A 15197-nucleotide genomic window follows, 5' to 3' on the forward strand; every position below is an offset into this window, starting at 1 on the left:
GACATAATCCACTTCAAGTAGAAGAATACTATCAAACAAGATACTTGAAAAGGAGAGGGAGAATGCAGCCAGGATTTTAGCTTTCAGAAAAATAACTGATCTCTCTAATGATAACAGCTGAATTACTTTTCCCTCAGGCAAAAGTATGGCAATAGAAAGCAAAAAAGCTGGAAACTTACTACTCATTTTTCTTGCGTAAGTGGACAAATAAGTCTTTAGGATGCAAAATTAAATCAGATTTGTAAAATTTTTGTTTGTTTTCAGAACCCAAACCATGATTAGTAACAAAGGGCATGTCTGCCCTGCACACTCCTGGCAGTGGTGTCCAGGATACGTGTGGCTGCACGCTATAGAACAAAACAAGCTGTGCTCACACTTTAGTGTGAAACTATACTCAGCAGAGAAAGGCTTTGGCATGGGACGACCACGGGGAGCTGCCGGAACACTTCTTTGCTGTTTCCACCCTTTTGAGCCTTTCCCCACTGCTGGAGTCCTTCATTGCGGCAGGGAAAGGCTCCGGCAGCTCCCTGTGGCAGGGAAAGGCTCCAATATTGGGGAGGCAGAGGGATGCTACATTGCTAAAAGCAGGAAAGTAGATGAAGAGGTGCTGCTTATTTATGTAGTTCACTACATAAGGAGCATACAGTGGGAGTATGGTATGCATCACTATTAGGTGTATCCAGTGGAGACATATCCAGACACCGTTTGTGTCTTAAAATGAAACTGCCTTCCCATCCCCCTGCACCAGACACAGCCCTTTGGAGAAACAGATACTTCTCCTCGGCATATTAACATTTTAACATGAGACTCTGCAAGGATGTGTGACGTAAATATAAATGTACACTGTACAATAGCTGTTTGCAACAGTCAGTTGGAGTGAAGCTACCCTTCTCATCTGCCCCATTCGGTATAAACTTTCTTTATGCCAGGTGTGTGTACTCCCTTTGCTTAGAGAATGGAACAGTAGTGATTTCCAAAACACAGTACACAATACTATGCTGTTCACTGAATGAAATGTTAAAAATGCATCCTCCTTGAAAGATACAAAATGAAGTATGAAGAGTAGTTAAGCAATTTGCTAATGTATTTGGTGACATATGCATCAACCTTCCCCTCGTAAGTGTAACATGTTTTGAGGAGGTGTAACATGCTCAACCTGCTCACTACATACGCGGCTGTAATTTGGAACAGTATTTCCTTACCCCTTCCCTCATTACCTACAAGAAGAAAAGAAAAGAAACAGGTGTGCGGGGAGCCATCAGGATACAGGTCAAAAGGTACTTCAAGGCTCTGCTTTCTGGCTTTGCTCTCTAACCAAGGAGGAGTCCCTGAACTTTATTTTCACTGTTCAAACAGGTTTTTTACCTTGGAGTAGCTAACATATTCAAGCTATCCCGAGGTTAAAACAGTTAAAAGCGGGCACTACAGTTTTATCCAACGGTAAACTCACCACAGTCAACTAGGGGAAGCCTTGCACCCCAATAAAACTAGAAGGCCTTGAGATGGCTCACGTGTGTTTGTTACTTCAGTTACAGAGAGCCTTTTTTAGCAGTGGAGGCACAGACAAAAACCTATTGATGCTACCATTCCATCTGTCAAACAGTTTGCTGTAGGGATGTTACATTGTAAGTCACTTAGCTTTTGAACACAACTGGCTGGGCAAGTTGTGTATTAGAACCAGTACTCTTTTAAAACCTTACATAGCTCAAAAAAGCTGCTGTATGGAAAAAACAAACAAACAAACAAACAACCTCTGAAAATTATTAGCCCAGACCCTGTCCCTATGCCCACCTCCAAGTCTTCTAGTGCTTTTAAGGGTTACATATCTTAGAAAAATGTGAGACTATGTGTCTGCTGAAAACCTGCAGCATGTTCTCCACAGTGGGGAAGACTGTTCAGGTCCCAAGAGCCTGCGGTCAGAACAAGCTGGCAAGAAAGCATTTCATTTGTAATTAGTATCCTCCCTCATAAGTAATTCACCCTTTTACCAGCATTGAGTAAACTGGGGGGAGGAATGGATTTTGTTTTCCCAGCCACCATCATGTACAGCTTTTGGAGAAGTGAAAAAATGGAAAATAATTCACAGAAGGGTGTCTAATCAGTGGATATAATCTACATGAGCTGCCATACCAAGAGTTTGAAGTAGTAGCACTGTACCACAACCTTTTCAACAGCGTTATTTAAATGTTATGTTTGCTATTACGCAGTACCCTTTGAACAGTCAATAAAATTCCTCATTTATGAAAATTAAAGCCCAATAACTGTGTTCTAACTGAAGAGAAAAGACTCAATTCATGTCACTTTCTACTTCTGAAGCCTCTTGTGTACAATAAATAAAAGTTATCACCCACAAAAGCAGCCAAAATCCATTTCTGTGTATAGGAACAACTATCTAAAACAGATTCTTGTAAACCACATTAAGCAGAAACCAATTCCAACTGCTTTCTGGTTCTGACACTATATTTGAAATACAAGACTAGGGGCAAAGGGAAAACAAATTCCAAACACAACACAAAACCACACTGCACAATTACTGAATAGGAACTTGTACTCATTACTTTTGTATAATCCCAGATTTCTTCCCATTTTGAAAGGCGTACTTCAAAAAGACTTTTAACCTTCCCACCCCCATTTCAAAACAAAAGATCAAAGACAGCTAGTCTGGATGGATACCTTCCGCATCTTATGCGAGACAGATTTAGACATTACACCACAGAACTCCAGCCATTACTTCAGCACCCAGCAGTCCAAACATTATTTCAGTACTCTGAAGCAGATCAAATGGGATCTTCCATTTGCAAGTAACACTTCTGTAGTCAAAGATCTTACTCCAAGGAAATGTTCATGTAAAACCACTCACACTGCAGACACATACACAAACTCCTGGAGGCAGACTGCAAAGGTGTTTAGAAGTCAATGTAACACCATTATGGAGAGTGTCAGCTTAGTAGCTGTCATAAACACTTCATAATCACTCGGACACAAACTGGGCTGCCTGCAGCATGCTATTTTATTATGTGCCGAATAAGGGTGCAGCTAACTGAGGAAAGACAGCACAGTCTTACATAAGATAGCCTCAGAGTGAAGGTTTTCACTAGGCTACAGCTACATTACATTCCCTTTTCAGGGGAGGAATGCAAATGAGGGAAATTGAAAATACAAATGAAGCACTGATTTACAAAATATCATGCCTCATCTGCATCTCTTCCAATCATGTTTCAGGAAGAGACTTTTCTGAAAACAAAAACAGCTGTGTAGACAGGGTTCCTTCACAAAAAAGCCCATTTTCAAAAGAACCCCTCTCTCTGAAACAAAATAGGAAGAAGGGTTCTTTCAAAAACTGTTTTGTTTTGTTTGTCTGAAGGAACCCCATCTATACCGCTGTTTTTGGTTTTGGAAAAGTCTTTTTCGGAAACATGATGGGAAGAGATTATGCAAATGAGGTGCCAGATTTTGTAAATCAGTGCTTCATTTGCATTTCTGATCTCCCCTCATTTGCATTCCTCCTCCGAAAGGGGAAGGTAATGTAGATGCAGCCTTAGAGCTAGGAACCACTGCTTCTTAAATCTAAGAGGTTCTACATACTAAAATCTTACTGATTTCTCTTTTCAGATTTCTGGAGCTAGAGTACTAAAATTGAAGTGCGGACACTGCAACACAAGCAGAGGCTAAACTAGCTGCCCGGTAAAAGCCAGCCTGACCCTCCAGGGCCCTATTCGAGTGGCTAGCTTGTACCCGCAACCAAACCACAGTCAACATTGATATTTTTAGCATGCTACGTGAAGCTGAGCTGGCATGTCTGCCCATCCACTCTGGGAGGCGTGCCCCAACTGCAGTGTAGTCAAGCCCTAAGATGATGTAGAAATGGTAAATACACGGGACACGTGCATTCATCAAGGGAATGGCATAACTTTGTGTATAAGGCCACTTTGACACTTAACTGCCCATTCTTTTTGTACCAGGACCCTAAAAAGCAGCGGGAAGAGGGTAAGCAAGCATAGATTATGCTGCGCCCATTCTTCTTGCAAGTTTCCTACATAAATCCCCACTCCACAGAATACCAAAGTTTGCAAAAAACTGGGGGCAGGGGAAAGAGGGAAGAATCACACTATGGATTATATGAACACCAAGGAATAAAAGCATACCAACACTATATTGTCAAACATCTGTAAGTGGGCAGTATTATTCATATGATCTGCAACTACATGATCCTTGGGTGTGATCTTATCAGATCTCACAAGATGTATGAAGAGGACGCCTCAAAGGAAAATTATAGCTGCTGCAGGAAGTAGAGATGATAATTCAGTAGCTGGTACTCTTCCCTGCCTCTCCCCGACAACAGTGAAGACTTAATTTCAATCAAGAATACATACCACTGACACCTGCCCAATTAAAGAAATGATGTAATTCTTCAAATTCCACCTCAACTTTGTATAACACTCACCCTTCTATCTCCATAGCATATAAACCTTTTTGACCAAATTGCCAATGACTGATCCTAAAGAAACCACACTGGACTTCTCTTTTGTAATATATCTAACCTATGTACCAAAATGTATGATGGGTCACTATAGCACCTCAAAGCACAAATCAATTAGTCAGGAAAGGCTTGCCTCTGGATTCTGACTTCTAAGACCTAGAAACTTCCAAGTGGTGCCACTCTCCTTCACAAAGCACACAAATAATACATGTTTCCACATTTGTTCCAAAATATTTCTCTCTTGCTTAGTGGCCTCAAATGCTGCTGGAGAGCTGATACCCTGAAGCACTGCAAGCCTCCTGACATCTGTCCCAGATACAGTGACTCACACTGCCAAGACACATGTACCAAACACCACTTCCAGGTAACGGATTTCAAACTCATTGTGAACATGCTCCAAAAAGAGTCAGTCGGTCACTTACCCGAGTCTGCAAAGCAATGAATATCCTCACTTTGAGACTAAATTCATACATGGTCAGAACACAGTTTGCAGTATTAGAACAGGTGTTACTTTGACAGCCTGTGCCCTGCCCCAAGCTGAGCATTCTCAAAGCTGGACACCTTGTATATAAACTTGGATACAGTCTCCAGCTTTCAACAAGTTATTTCTGAGCTAGTGAAGGGCTTCCTTATACAAAAATAAGCCATATCAATAGGTTTTATGATTTCATAGTTTTATTTTCTTATTCTTTTTAGTAGACTAACATGAAAAAGAAATAGAAAATGTTCACTAGTGAAATACATTGGAAAAAACATGCAGACTGGCTGCTGTGGAGACTGCTTTATTGACACAAAAGACAAGAAATTAGTAGTTATGTGTCATTGATTGAACAGATACCTATAGGCAAAAATAAATAGACTCCCTCCCCCACAAAAGAGGGAAAACGGAGTTCTCCAAGAAATTTCTATGCTACCCCTCTTGCCCTCCCCTCCACCCCAGACATAAGACCCTTTGGTTATGAGCCACAGATGGCTTCCTTCATAGACAATCATTTCTTCAACTACAGACGGTCAGCTGAGAAGAAAACAAGGCACTCTCTCACTTCACGCACAAGGCAGCAATATACTACCTCTGCAGAGAGCTGATCCCATGCCAGATGATGACCCAAACTCTTAACCTATTCTACTGTAAATTAGCCCATACAAGTCCAATGTCACATAACCAGGTGTATGCCTCTGTACACCCTTCAGTAAACACTTATCTGTTTAAATAAATACATCAGAGCAAGCTCAAACCAGTTAAGCTACAGAAAATCATCAACTGCGATCACGGCCATTATCTGTACATTATTTTATCTTGTTTGTTCAGAGTTCTGCTAGAATCCCTGCTACTACTGAAGCACTACTATATTTTAGCTTGATATCTTAGTGACACCTAATGTTTGTTCTCTGAAATACACATGATGAACAAAGCACAGTGATTTTTTTTCTGAAAGGTTTAAACAAGTTTTGTATAAGAATGCAAAGATTTTTCAAGTTTTCATTGTATCAAACATCTTTTGCACGTAGTATAGCTGATAAGAATTCAGCAACTTCCTTACTCAACAAGTAAATAACCACATACTTCTTTTTTAAAGGTTTAAAGACAATTAAGTAGCAGCATCCAAATGTTCCAGTCACAATTAGGCTTGAATGCAAGAAATAACTATAGTTCCTCAGGAAATCTAAAATAATATGCTAGTTCCCCAAATTCCACATATAGTACATTAGGGTTCATTATTGTCTCTAATTTTATCCCCAAAACTGCTGTCGCTGAACTTTTTAAAATTTTTTTCCTCCTTTTTAGCAGGAAAGATATAAATTGTGAGGAAAAATTCCAGTTCTGCCTCCCTCTGTAAATCAAAATTGTCAGTCCTTAACACAGCTCCCAAGATGGAACACAAAAGTACTTTCAAAGAAAAAAAAAATTCCATTTCATTTCCTAAAAGGTAGCCTGCAGCATAAAAACTACTCTCTCTCACACTCGGGGAGCAATACAAAAAGAGAAATATTTTCCAGAAAGGCACTGTATTCTACAAGGAAGATAAATTTCATCTCAGTTGCTCACTGGATTTATTCTGAAGTACAAGGTATTGGAGATTTTATGAGTTAAGTATTTTATCACATACAGTATTGAACTTTTTTCTGAGTTCAAAAAATTTGGAGAAAATTTCCCAAATTAAGTCCATGTGCTCAAACCATTCTGAAACACAAACTGCATGCTGCTTATGACAGAACAAATTAAATCCACATGCACATATAGACTTTAATAAAATTATAATTGCAAATCATGTACATGACAGACACACATTGTGATGGTAAAATGCTGTTAATATTGTCATGCTTGCATTCCTGGGAAAAGAAAAACCTTTTCATGATCTTTTATGTAATAGTTAAATTTACCCTTCTGTCTTAGGGTGGGCTTCCTCCCCACACCTTTATATTCATAACTGCTATATAATATTACACACTTCTCCGAATCACATTCTGAAAAATGACTGTCTCAGCAAGTGTCCAAATTAAGAAAACTAACATCAAATTTAAAATAGGTAGTTTAAATTTAAGAGTGTGAGCAAATATTATTCTTATGTTAAACTATTTTACAGGCACAAAATATGCTGCATCCTATTGTTTAAAGTAATTTAGCCTATTACGAAACATTAAATAATGGCATAAAAACAGCATCTCAAAGAGGCTTGTTTTCTGAAGACAGAGTTAGTATGTACTTACAGGTATGCTCCAGATCTGTATTCCATCACTGTACCCAATTATTAGCAGCAAGGGTGGTTCATTGCCGGTGCTATGTATCTCATGAAACTCCATATTCCTCGATGTATCTAAATTGGATTTAAAAAAAAAAAAAAAAAAAAAAATCAAAACAAACATTCGGTTAGGACAAGTTATGTTTAATATCTGCAATACTGGATACAGTTTTCTAAATCCATATTATAACTGAAGTAATGTGTCTTTTAATCTTTAACTCATGAAAAATGTTCCTTACATACAAAAATATTCTCTGTAAATAGAGTGTTTTATCTGAGAGGTTATAAAATACCAATTTAGAGGGAGTGATGATGGGAAACTTCCTACACAACATAAAAAGGAGGCTATGATGAGCGGACTCAGAGGTATCTATATGCCTACAATCTGTGATTATTAGCAACAATCAAATGATTTTTCTATAAGCACCATGAAATTCTGTAAATGCGCCTCTTCACAGTTCACTATTACTACTCTGAACCCAAGTTTACAAAAATTCGTGCAGTCTACAGTATTCTGCTAATTGAAAGATTACTTAGCAACAGGAATTATTTGTGAATTTAGATGGAGCAACTGAGTACAGACAGAAAATAGAGGGATCAGTAATTTCTTCTTCAGTACTTATTCAGAAACACTCCGGTCTATTTAAGTAGAGATAAGTCTTTTTATTTAGGAAAACTAAATGAACTGACAGCAGTGTAGCTTACAGCTCATGTAACGGTACATGGATAAATCAGAAGAAAAAAAAAAATCACAAAGGAGCAACAAAATAATATAAACAAAGATTATGGTTATGTAGCCCTTTGATGATTTAAGCTTTTTACACATATTGTCCAATGCTCACAATGCCCCTCTGAAAAAAGGAATTCCCATTAAAATATGAAGTCGCTAAAGAAAATATATCAAGACAGACTCAAACAAACAAATGATTGTATCTTGGCTAAGGCTGCTCTACCCTAACGTTAGAAAGAAGCACAACCTTCTAAAAACAGGTAAACTTCGGGTAGAGGGAAGACCTCTTCAGGATGGGACAAGAGTATAACAACAATTAAGATTAAACTGAACAAAGGTTAAATTAGAGTGAATATGAAAAGTAAAGGTTTGATTGAATGCATTACATTTTCCATTATACTGCAGCAAACATTGGGAAGTAGTGAATGCTCTATAAAATCACACACTGGCCTTGAGCATCAAGCAGTGAGATATACAAGCTAATTTAACGGGGTTTTTCCATCTCAAACATTGGTAAATTTGTGAACTAGAAACCTTTGTGCTATTCCAACAACCATAGGTCAGAAGACTTGCCAGGACATAAAGATTCTCATTCATGTCCCATCTTGGATCAGAGTAAGCCTTTACCACAGGGGTAGGGAGGAGGACACTGAGGTGGCAGCAAACCTCAGGAGTTTCTGAAAGCATTTGAAGAGCTGCAGCCTATGGCCTGGAGGACAGATTTAGATATCCACTGCTAATAAAAGCAAACTGATGTACATCAGTGGTGAGCAACCTGCAGCTCGCGGACCACGGGAGGCCCATCAGGGTAATTTGATAGTGGTCGAGAAACCTTTTGTTGATGTTGACGACATGCAGGCACTGCCTATTGCAGCTCCCAGTGGCCACAGTTCCCCATTGCTGATCAGTGGGACCTGTAGGTTGGGGGGGGAGGGCAGTGCCTGTGGATGGTCAACATCCATAAAATATCTTGGGACCCATAATCATATTACCCTGATGGGCCACATGCGGTCTGCAGGTTGCCCACCATTCATGTACATTGTTAACAGCTCCACATGGGGAGACCAAGATATTGGATTCATTCAAGCAAGTGGTCATATGACCCTCATTCACCACATACTGAAGTCCCATCACCTACCACATAGTTTCTAATCTTCCTTGTTTGACAAATGTTGTTGAGAAGATGGAGGCAAAACAGCTGATGTCTTAACTGAAAAGCTAACTTCCTCTGCACCTTTTAATATGGCTATAAGCTTAAGTAAGGCACAAAGACTGCAATGACTGTGTGAGAGTCCAAGTCAGTTCTCCAAGCTGATTCAACAGCCTCCAAAAAAAGAGGCAAATACATCCATATTCAATTTTTTCCCTTCTCAGCAAGATAAAAGATGGAGTTAGGTTACTGCTCATCTGCCTTGACAACGCTCTACTGCTGGGTAATACAAAGGTCTATTTTGACACTGCAGCCATGCAGTATGTATGCATGAAGCCACTGTGAGAAATAATCAGGCGATTTAAGCTACAAACCTCTGAGTACATGCACTACGCTCAACCCCATGGCTGGTTTTTAACTGATCTTGATTGTGAGAGGCCCAGGGGCTTTGCTCTATCTCATAAAGCCTACAAAACCAGAATCTGCTCACCTTCAAAGCACATTTCAAGAAATCAGCTGAGTAAAGACCTGTCTTTTTCACTCAGGATTTGATACAAGAACTGGTTAGTAAGGAGGGATAAAGAAATTCTGTCTGAGTCAACTTTTATCTGTAGTATATGTTTTTTAAATTTTGCTAGCTTAAAAATATTCTATATGGGCCCAAAAGATACAAAATTAAAACTGAAAAAATAAAATGAAACCATACCATTTAAATCTGAATTTTCAAATCTGACCCAGACTATTTTTTCTTTTTCTTCTGTTGCTTGAGTACCAATGTATGCCTGCACAAAGAGAGAGGGAAAGGGAGAAAAGAAAAAAAAAAGTATAACATTTATTTTTTGCTTTCTGTGTGCAGAACATCAGGTAATTAAAAAAACAAAAAACACCACCACTTGTTGCACATATCTTATGCTCTCAGTATTTCTGGGAGGTTTAGGAGATGAGTGGTTCCCTTCTCAACACATTTAATATTAAATATGATTCAAGTAGTCTAGCAACACTTACTAAACCAAAAGTGGCAAGATATACACAACAAAAGACTTTTTGGATACAAGAAATAAAAACCAACTGGCTTCTAAGAAATACAAGCCTTGTATTAAAGTGGCTGGAACAGAAGACAGTTTTTTCTGTAATCCTTGGTTTTGTCAGTTTAAATTATTTTTAAAACAGAAGATCTTTACCGAGAGCTATGTTTATTCTTTCAGTTCCTTTTTGACCTTCTTAAAAATTTTAGAAGCATGGCTGCAAATACAGAGGCTCATTCCTACTGCAACATTTTAAATTGTACACATGATGATTTTAATACAACCAACAGATTTAAGTTTGAAAGAGAATGCACTGTAACCCAAGCAAAACAAATCCATACTTAAGTTAGATACATTCTACAGATGCCCTACAAGGGATGAGGTACAAAGAGATGTTGGAATGAATCTTCTTGATGTTTCCAAACACTCTGGCTACGGTCACACTAGACAGTTTTGTTGACAAAACAGGGTTTTTCGTCTTTGTCCTGTGTGTAAATTGAACCAGAATATCATTATTTAGTGGCTACTTACCTACATGCATTACTAGCACTGTGAAGAGGGAGTACTGGCTTTTGTTTATTTGTTTTTTAGTCTCTGTGAAATAGTTTACACTCACCTGTGGCACAACATCTTGAAGAAATGTAACAACACTTTCCATATATGACTGTTCCCTGGAAAAGAAATCCATAATTAATATGGAAGTTTAAATACAGACATAAAAATATTAACTGCTACATAACACTGAGGAAAAATTATTCTGGCTATATTTTGGTTTAGATTATCTGTAAAATAATGATTGGCAACTAAATGGGTAATTGCACAGAAAATTACATTTGCCTTGACAGGTGGCCAGGTCATGATCTCTGTCCCTCTGTAAACTTTTCTATTCCACAGGATAATTAAAATATCATCATTCTTTACGTAAAACAGTTTTAACAAAGTGGTAATATCTTTATTGCATAAACGTGTGCTGATGCATTCCAAAGAATACCTTTAATGCATAAGCAAGCAGGCATGCTTTGGAAATGTTTCCTTCCGTTTATGTGCGCTGAACCTCTTGGAAAGAAATTAAGCAATAGTTAGCAGGCTGAATGCTGAAGGCTAAGAACTTCTGTGAGAATTTCTTTGATGCACTTAATTTAAAAAAAAAAAAACCCTCTGAAACATCAAATTAGTTTTTAAAGCAGGGTAACTGGTAAATCAATAGTAGAAGTACCCCTGAAGATAGCTCCTCTGTTGCACACATTTGTCATTTTTGTGGATTTTTAATATGTTCTGCCATTTTGATGATTATCTATGAATTGAAAATGAGAACAGGCGATTCAAGTCTGTAACAAGCTACAAACAAAAAAAAAAAAAAAAAGAGTTCAGTTCTGAGATAAAAGATGAGTGATGTACCCATATTTGAGATGTGGCATTTGGGCAAACATAACTTAGAAAATACCACACAAAAAGCACATAATCAAATATTCTTATAGCGGATTTCTCTTTTAGCTTGAGTTACAAAGACACAGTTGTTTATGCAACTCAGAGTTACAGAAACAGCTGTATTTTATTTATTCCTGCTAAAATCAAGTGAATCTTGAGTTCTAAATAGACAGCCACCTCCATCACTACCATTGTTTATGTTGTCAGCTCTTACAAATAAAGTACAAGTTGCAAAAAAAATTACACAACATATCAATGCAGTACCACAGCACAAAAACTATTCAGCAACATAATGCCACCACTGAGAAAATTTCACTTATTCTTCTACAAAAGAACTTATGACAGGCAAAGGCAAGACTCCAAAAGTTTTCTAGATACTACAATTGAAAAAGTTCCACCACATATCAATAGGGAAAACTTAATGAGACCTAGTAAAGGCAAGAAAGACTATTACGTACACTATTTTAGAGGAACACATGTAACTACACTGGTTTTTTTAACCTTCTCTGTACTCGTCTTCTCTGTTCTCCTGAGCAAGCCATACACTGAAATCCACAACAACCCACTTAGGCTATAGCTACACAAATGTATCCCAAAATAGGAACTCCACGGCTAAACACCATGCTCAAAGTAGCAGTGCTATTTAGAGCAAGGTATTCTGGTTCTGGTACCCCTCACCATACCTTGTATGAGAGGTAGCAGCAACATTGAAATAGCCACTTATAAGTTCAAAATAATTTAACTTGAAATGAATTAGGCAATTTGTTGTGCAACTTGTGTAAGTTATTTTGAGTTACAGATACAGTGTGGCTGCAGCCTTAATGAGGCAATGCAGCTAACAGGATCTTTTATTACCTTCTAATATGAAGAATGTAACAGAGACAGCAGATGAAAAATAAATCTACAAATGTCCATGAACCACAAGTGTTTTTTAAATCATTCAGTTGTATCTCGTAGGCAGTTTGTTTAGCAAGCAAAACACGTTTTACCATCTTTTCTTGTTGATTTACAAAGTGTTCAATCATAGAGTTACCATATTTGAACTTTCAAAAAAGAGGACACCTCTGAAAAGGAGTGTATCTGTTTCAGTATCTACCAAATCGCTTTGTATTAATGCCCTCTCTATACTATAACACATTAATACAATGTGAGTTGGTAGATACTGATACAGCTACACTACCTGTCAGGTGCTTTCTTTTTTGAAAGTTAAAATAGGGTAAATCTATTCACACATCAACCCTGTAACGTGTAAGACTGAGGAACACTTTGGCCTACCAATCTTAAATGTATCCCTTTCAAAGAGAATGCCTGTTGTGCACCATCGTGTAAATCTCAAAAGATGTATTTATTTTCTTTTGCTGGAAAATACTAAGCACAACAACATTGTACTGTCTATGACAGGAAGCTGCTGCTGATTTTGAGAAGACTTCATTAGTGCTATACACATATTGCAAAGGAACATGCTAGGGATTTCAAACAAAGGTAACAGGTCATCTAAAAACGTGCTTACGTGACAGCCTGTGGACGAACCACAACTCCCCCAGTACATCGGCTAGGGCGGCGAGGAGATTCTGTTGCCATTGCTGCTCTGCAGATACCTATGGGCAGTAGATTTTTTTTAAATAATCATTCACAGAGAAATAATTAATTTATGTTAGTAAGTTTATCTAGGTTAACTGTAAGCTCTTCACAAGGAAGAGCCGTTCCCTCAGATACATCTAAATCACTATACCCACCAGTGGCATTGTTTAAACAGTGTTCTACACTGGGCAATATCCCAGTTTAAACCAAAGGGGAAAAAATGGAAAACAAAATCTTGCATGATAAAATTAGTTTTATTTCAAGTAACTACATACTATATAAACTCATATATACACCAACATCATAGGAAAAATAAATACAACAACAAATATTACACACATACTAACTGCATTACACGAGGAGAAACTCATCAGGAAGAATAAACACATAAATTACAGACACACAGACTTAATGACATTGAATATGCTCTTGGGAAACATGACATTCAGGAGGTAATCACAGAGGATGAAGTTAAAACCAATGAATAAGATTTCATAAAACAAAAGCATTCTGCTTTTAGTTGTTCAGAACAATTCAAATCAGTTCTCTGGGGTAGAAAAACAAAACAGTTTAATCCACAAGTCAAAAGGCACTGACCAGACACCAGTAAGTATCACAAGTCCACCTCCCAACAGCTTCTATCATCCACTTAGCAACAACAACAACAAAGTCAGATTCAGGTCCTGCAACTACATTATTTGAGGAAGTAGTCATTATGTAGTGTTTTGTGTGTACATGGTACTTCGTACAGGAAATAAAATCATAAGATGAGAGCCTGACACCTTTGACTAAAGTATAATCAGGATTTATGCTCCAAAATTTTACAATCTCACAGACAGAGGAGAGGAGTTCTTCCTAGCCCAGTGGTACATCTATCATTGAGCCATGAGCACTGCTAGCTGCAAAGAAACTCGGGCTCTTGTGTCACCAGAGTCCCAAAGTGGAAAAGACTCTGAAGTGCCTGACTTTTGGGAATCACCAGTTTAGTCTGGAGAATCCTCACTGGCAATCCTAGGGGCAGGAGACTGAATGTGACCAGCAGTGTTCCCTCTCATATTTTCTGTTCATGTGCAAACTTTTTCCATACATTTGCAGAATAAAATTTTGTTATGTGCACTGAGGCATATGCTAATGTACACCCCCAGGAGAAACAAGCCTAGCTGTGGACACTTTGCTAATCAGCTGGGTGGCAATGGAATCTCTTCTGAGCAGTTGTACAAATGCACTGCTGACTATTCTCACCCACTTGTGATCTCCAAATTGCCACTCAGGTACAGAAATTCACCAGACCAGTACAATTTGTCTTCCTCCTCCTTACTCAGAGATCTTCTATTTTTCCTTCTGTCTCACATTAACCTCACTCCTAATCCCTCCAGCCTCCTCCACCCCATCACCTTTTCCCAGACCCTTCCCCCTCCTCCCCCAACTCCCACCACTCCTCCCTCTTTTCCCACCCCTTTTTTTCCTCCCCTTACACCACCACTCTTCCATCGACCTTACCCAGACCACTCCTCTTCCTGCCATGCCCCATTACCTTCCACCCTTCCTTCCTAGCCCTTCTCCTTCTTACCATCCCTACCTTGGCTGTTTCCTTTCCACCCTACTCCCATTACTTCTCCCCATCCATTTCTCCTTCCTCTCTGCCCCCATCCCCTGATCTTCTGCCCCTGCCTCCCTTTCCCCGCCCTTGCCCTTTCCTCCCTGACCCACCCTTGTACCAACCCCTGCCCCGTGCCAGCCCCACTCCCACCCCTCCCCACCCCACCCCGACCCCTGTCCCTTCTTCCCACACCCTCCCCTTTACCTCTACCCTTTTCCCCTACCCCACTCCCACGCCCTCTCTCTTATCCCACCCCTTCTCCCCTGCCCCATTCCCTCCCTTTTCTCCCGTCCCACCCCCTTACCCCTGCCCCTTCCCCCCCACCCCCCTTCCCTCGCCCCCGCCCCCTCCAGTCTCCTCCCTTTCTATCCCTCCCGCTCCCGATTCCCACCTGCCCCTCTCCGGCCTCACTTACCTGCTGCGTTCCTCCTTCGCCCTGGCTCCTCACTGACAGTGTCTGGG

The 15197-nt window shown here is 39.3% G+C and overlaps 1 protein-coding gene across 9 annotated transcripts in view; it reads right to left on the bottom strand.

Annotated features, from left to right (window-relative positions):
• Nucleotides 1–15197, bottom strand: part of BCAS3 (BCAS3 microtubule associated cell migration factor) — a 548857-nt gene extending 533660 nt beyond the window's left edge. For all 9 annotated transcript variants that reach the window (XM_075013784.1, XM_075013782.1, XM_075013780.1 and 6 more), the window contains exons 1-5: nucleotides 15151–15197; nucleotides 13065–13152; nucleotides 10743–10797; nucleotides 9808–9883; nucleotides 7190–7296 (exon numbers count right to left, since the gene is read on the bottom strand). In XM_075013784.1, coding sequence (XP_074869885.1) covers nucleotides 7190–7296; nucleotides 9808–9883; nucleotides 10743–10797; nucleotides 13065–13135 — 309 coding nt within the window. In that variant the 5' untranslated portion in view covers nucleotides 13136–13152; nucleotides 15151–15197. The remainder of the gene's footprint in view (nucleotides 1–7189; nucleotides 7297–9807; nucleotides 9884–10742; nucleotides 10798–13064; nucleotides 13153–15150) is intronic.

This window comes from Carettochelys insculpta, chromosome 19, assembly GCF_033958435.1.
Source record: "Carettochelys insculpta isolate YL-2023 chromosome 19, ASM3395843v1, whole genome shotgun sequence".
Taxonomy (NCBI): domain Eukaryota; kingdom Metazoa; phylum Chordata; order Testudines; family Carettochelyidae; genus Carettochelys; species Carettochelys insculpta.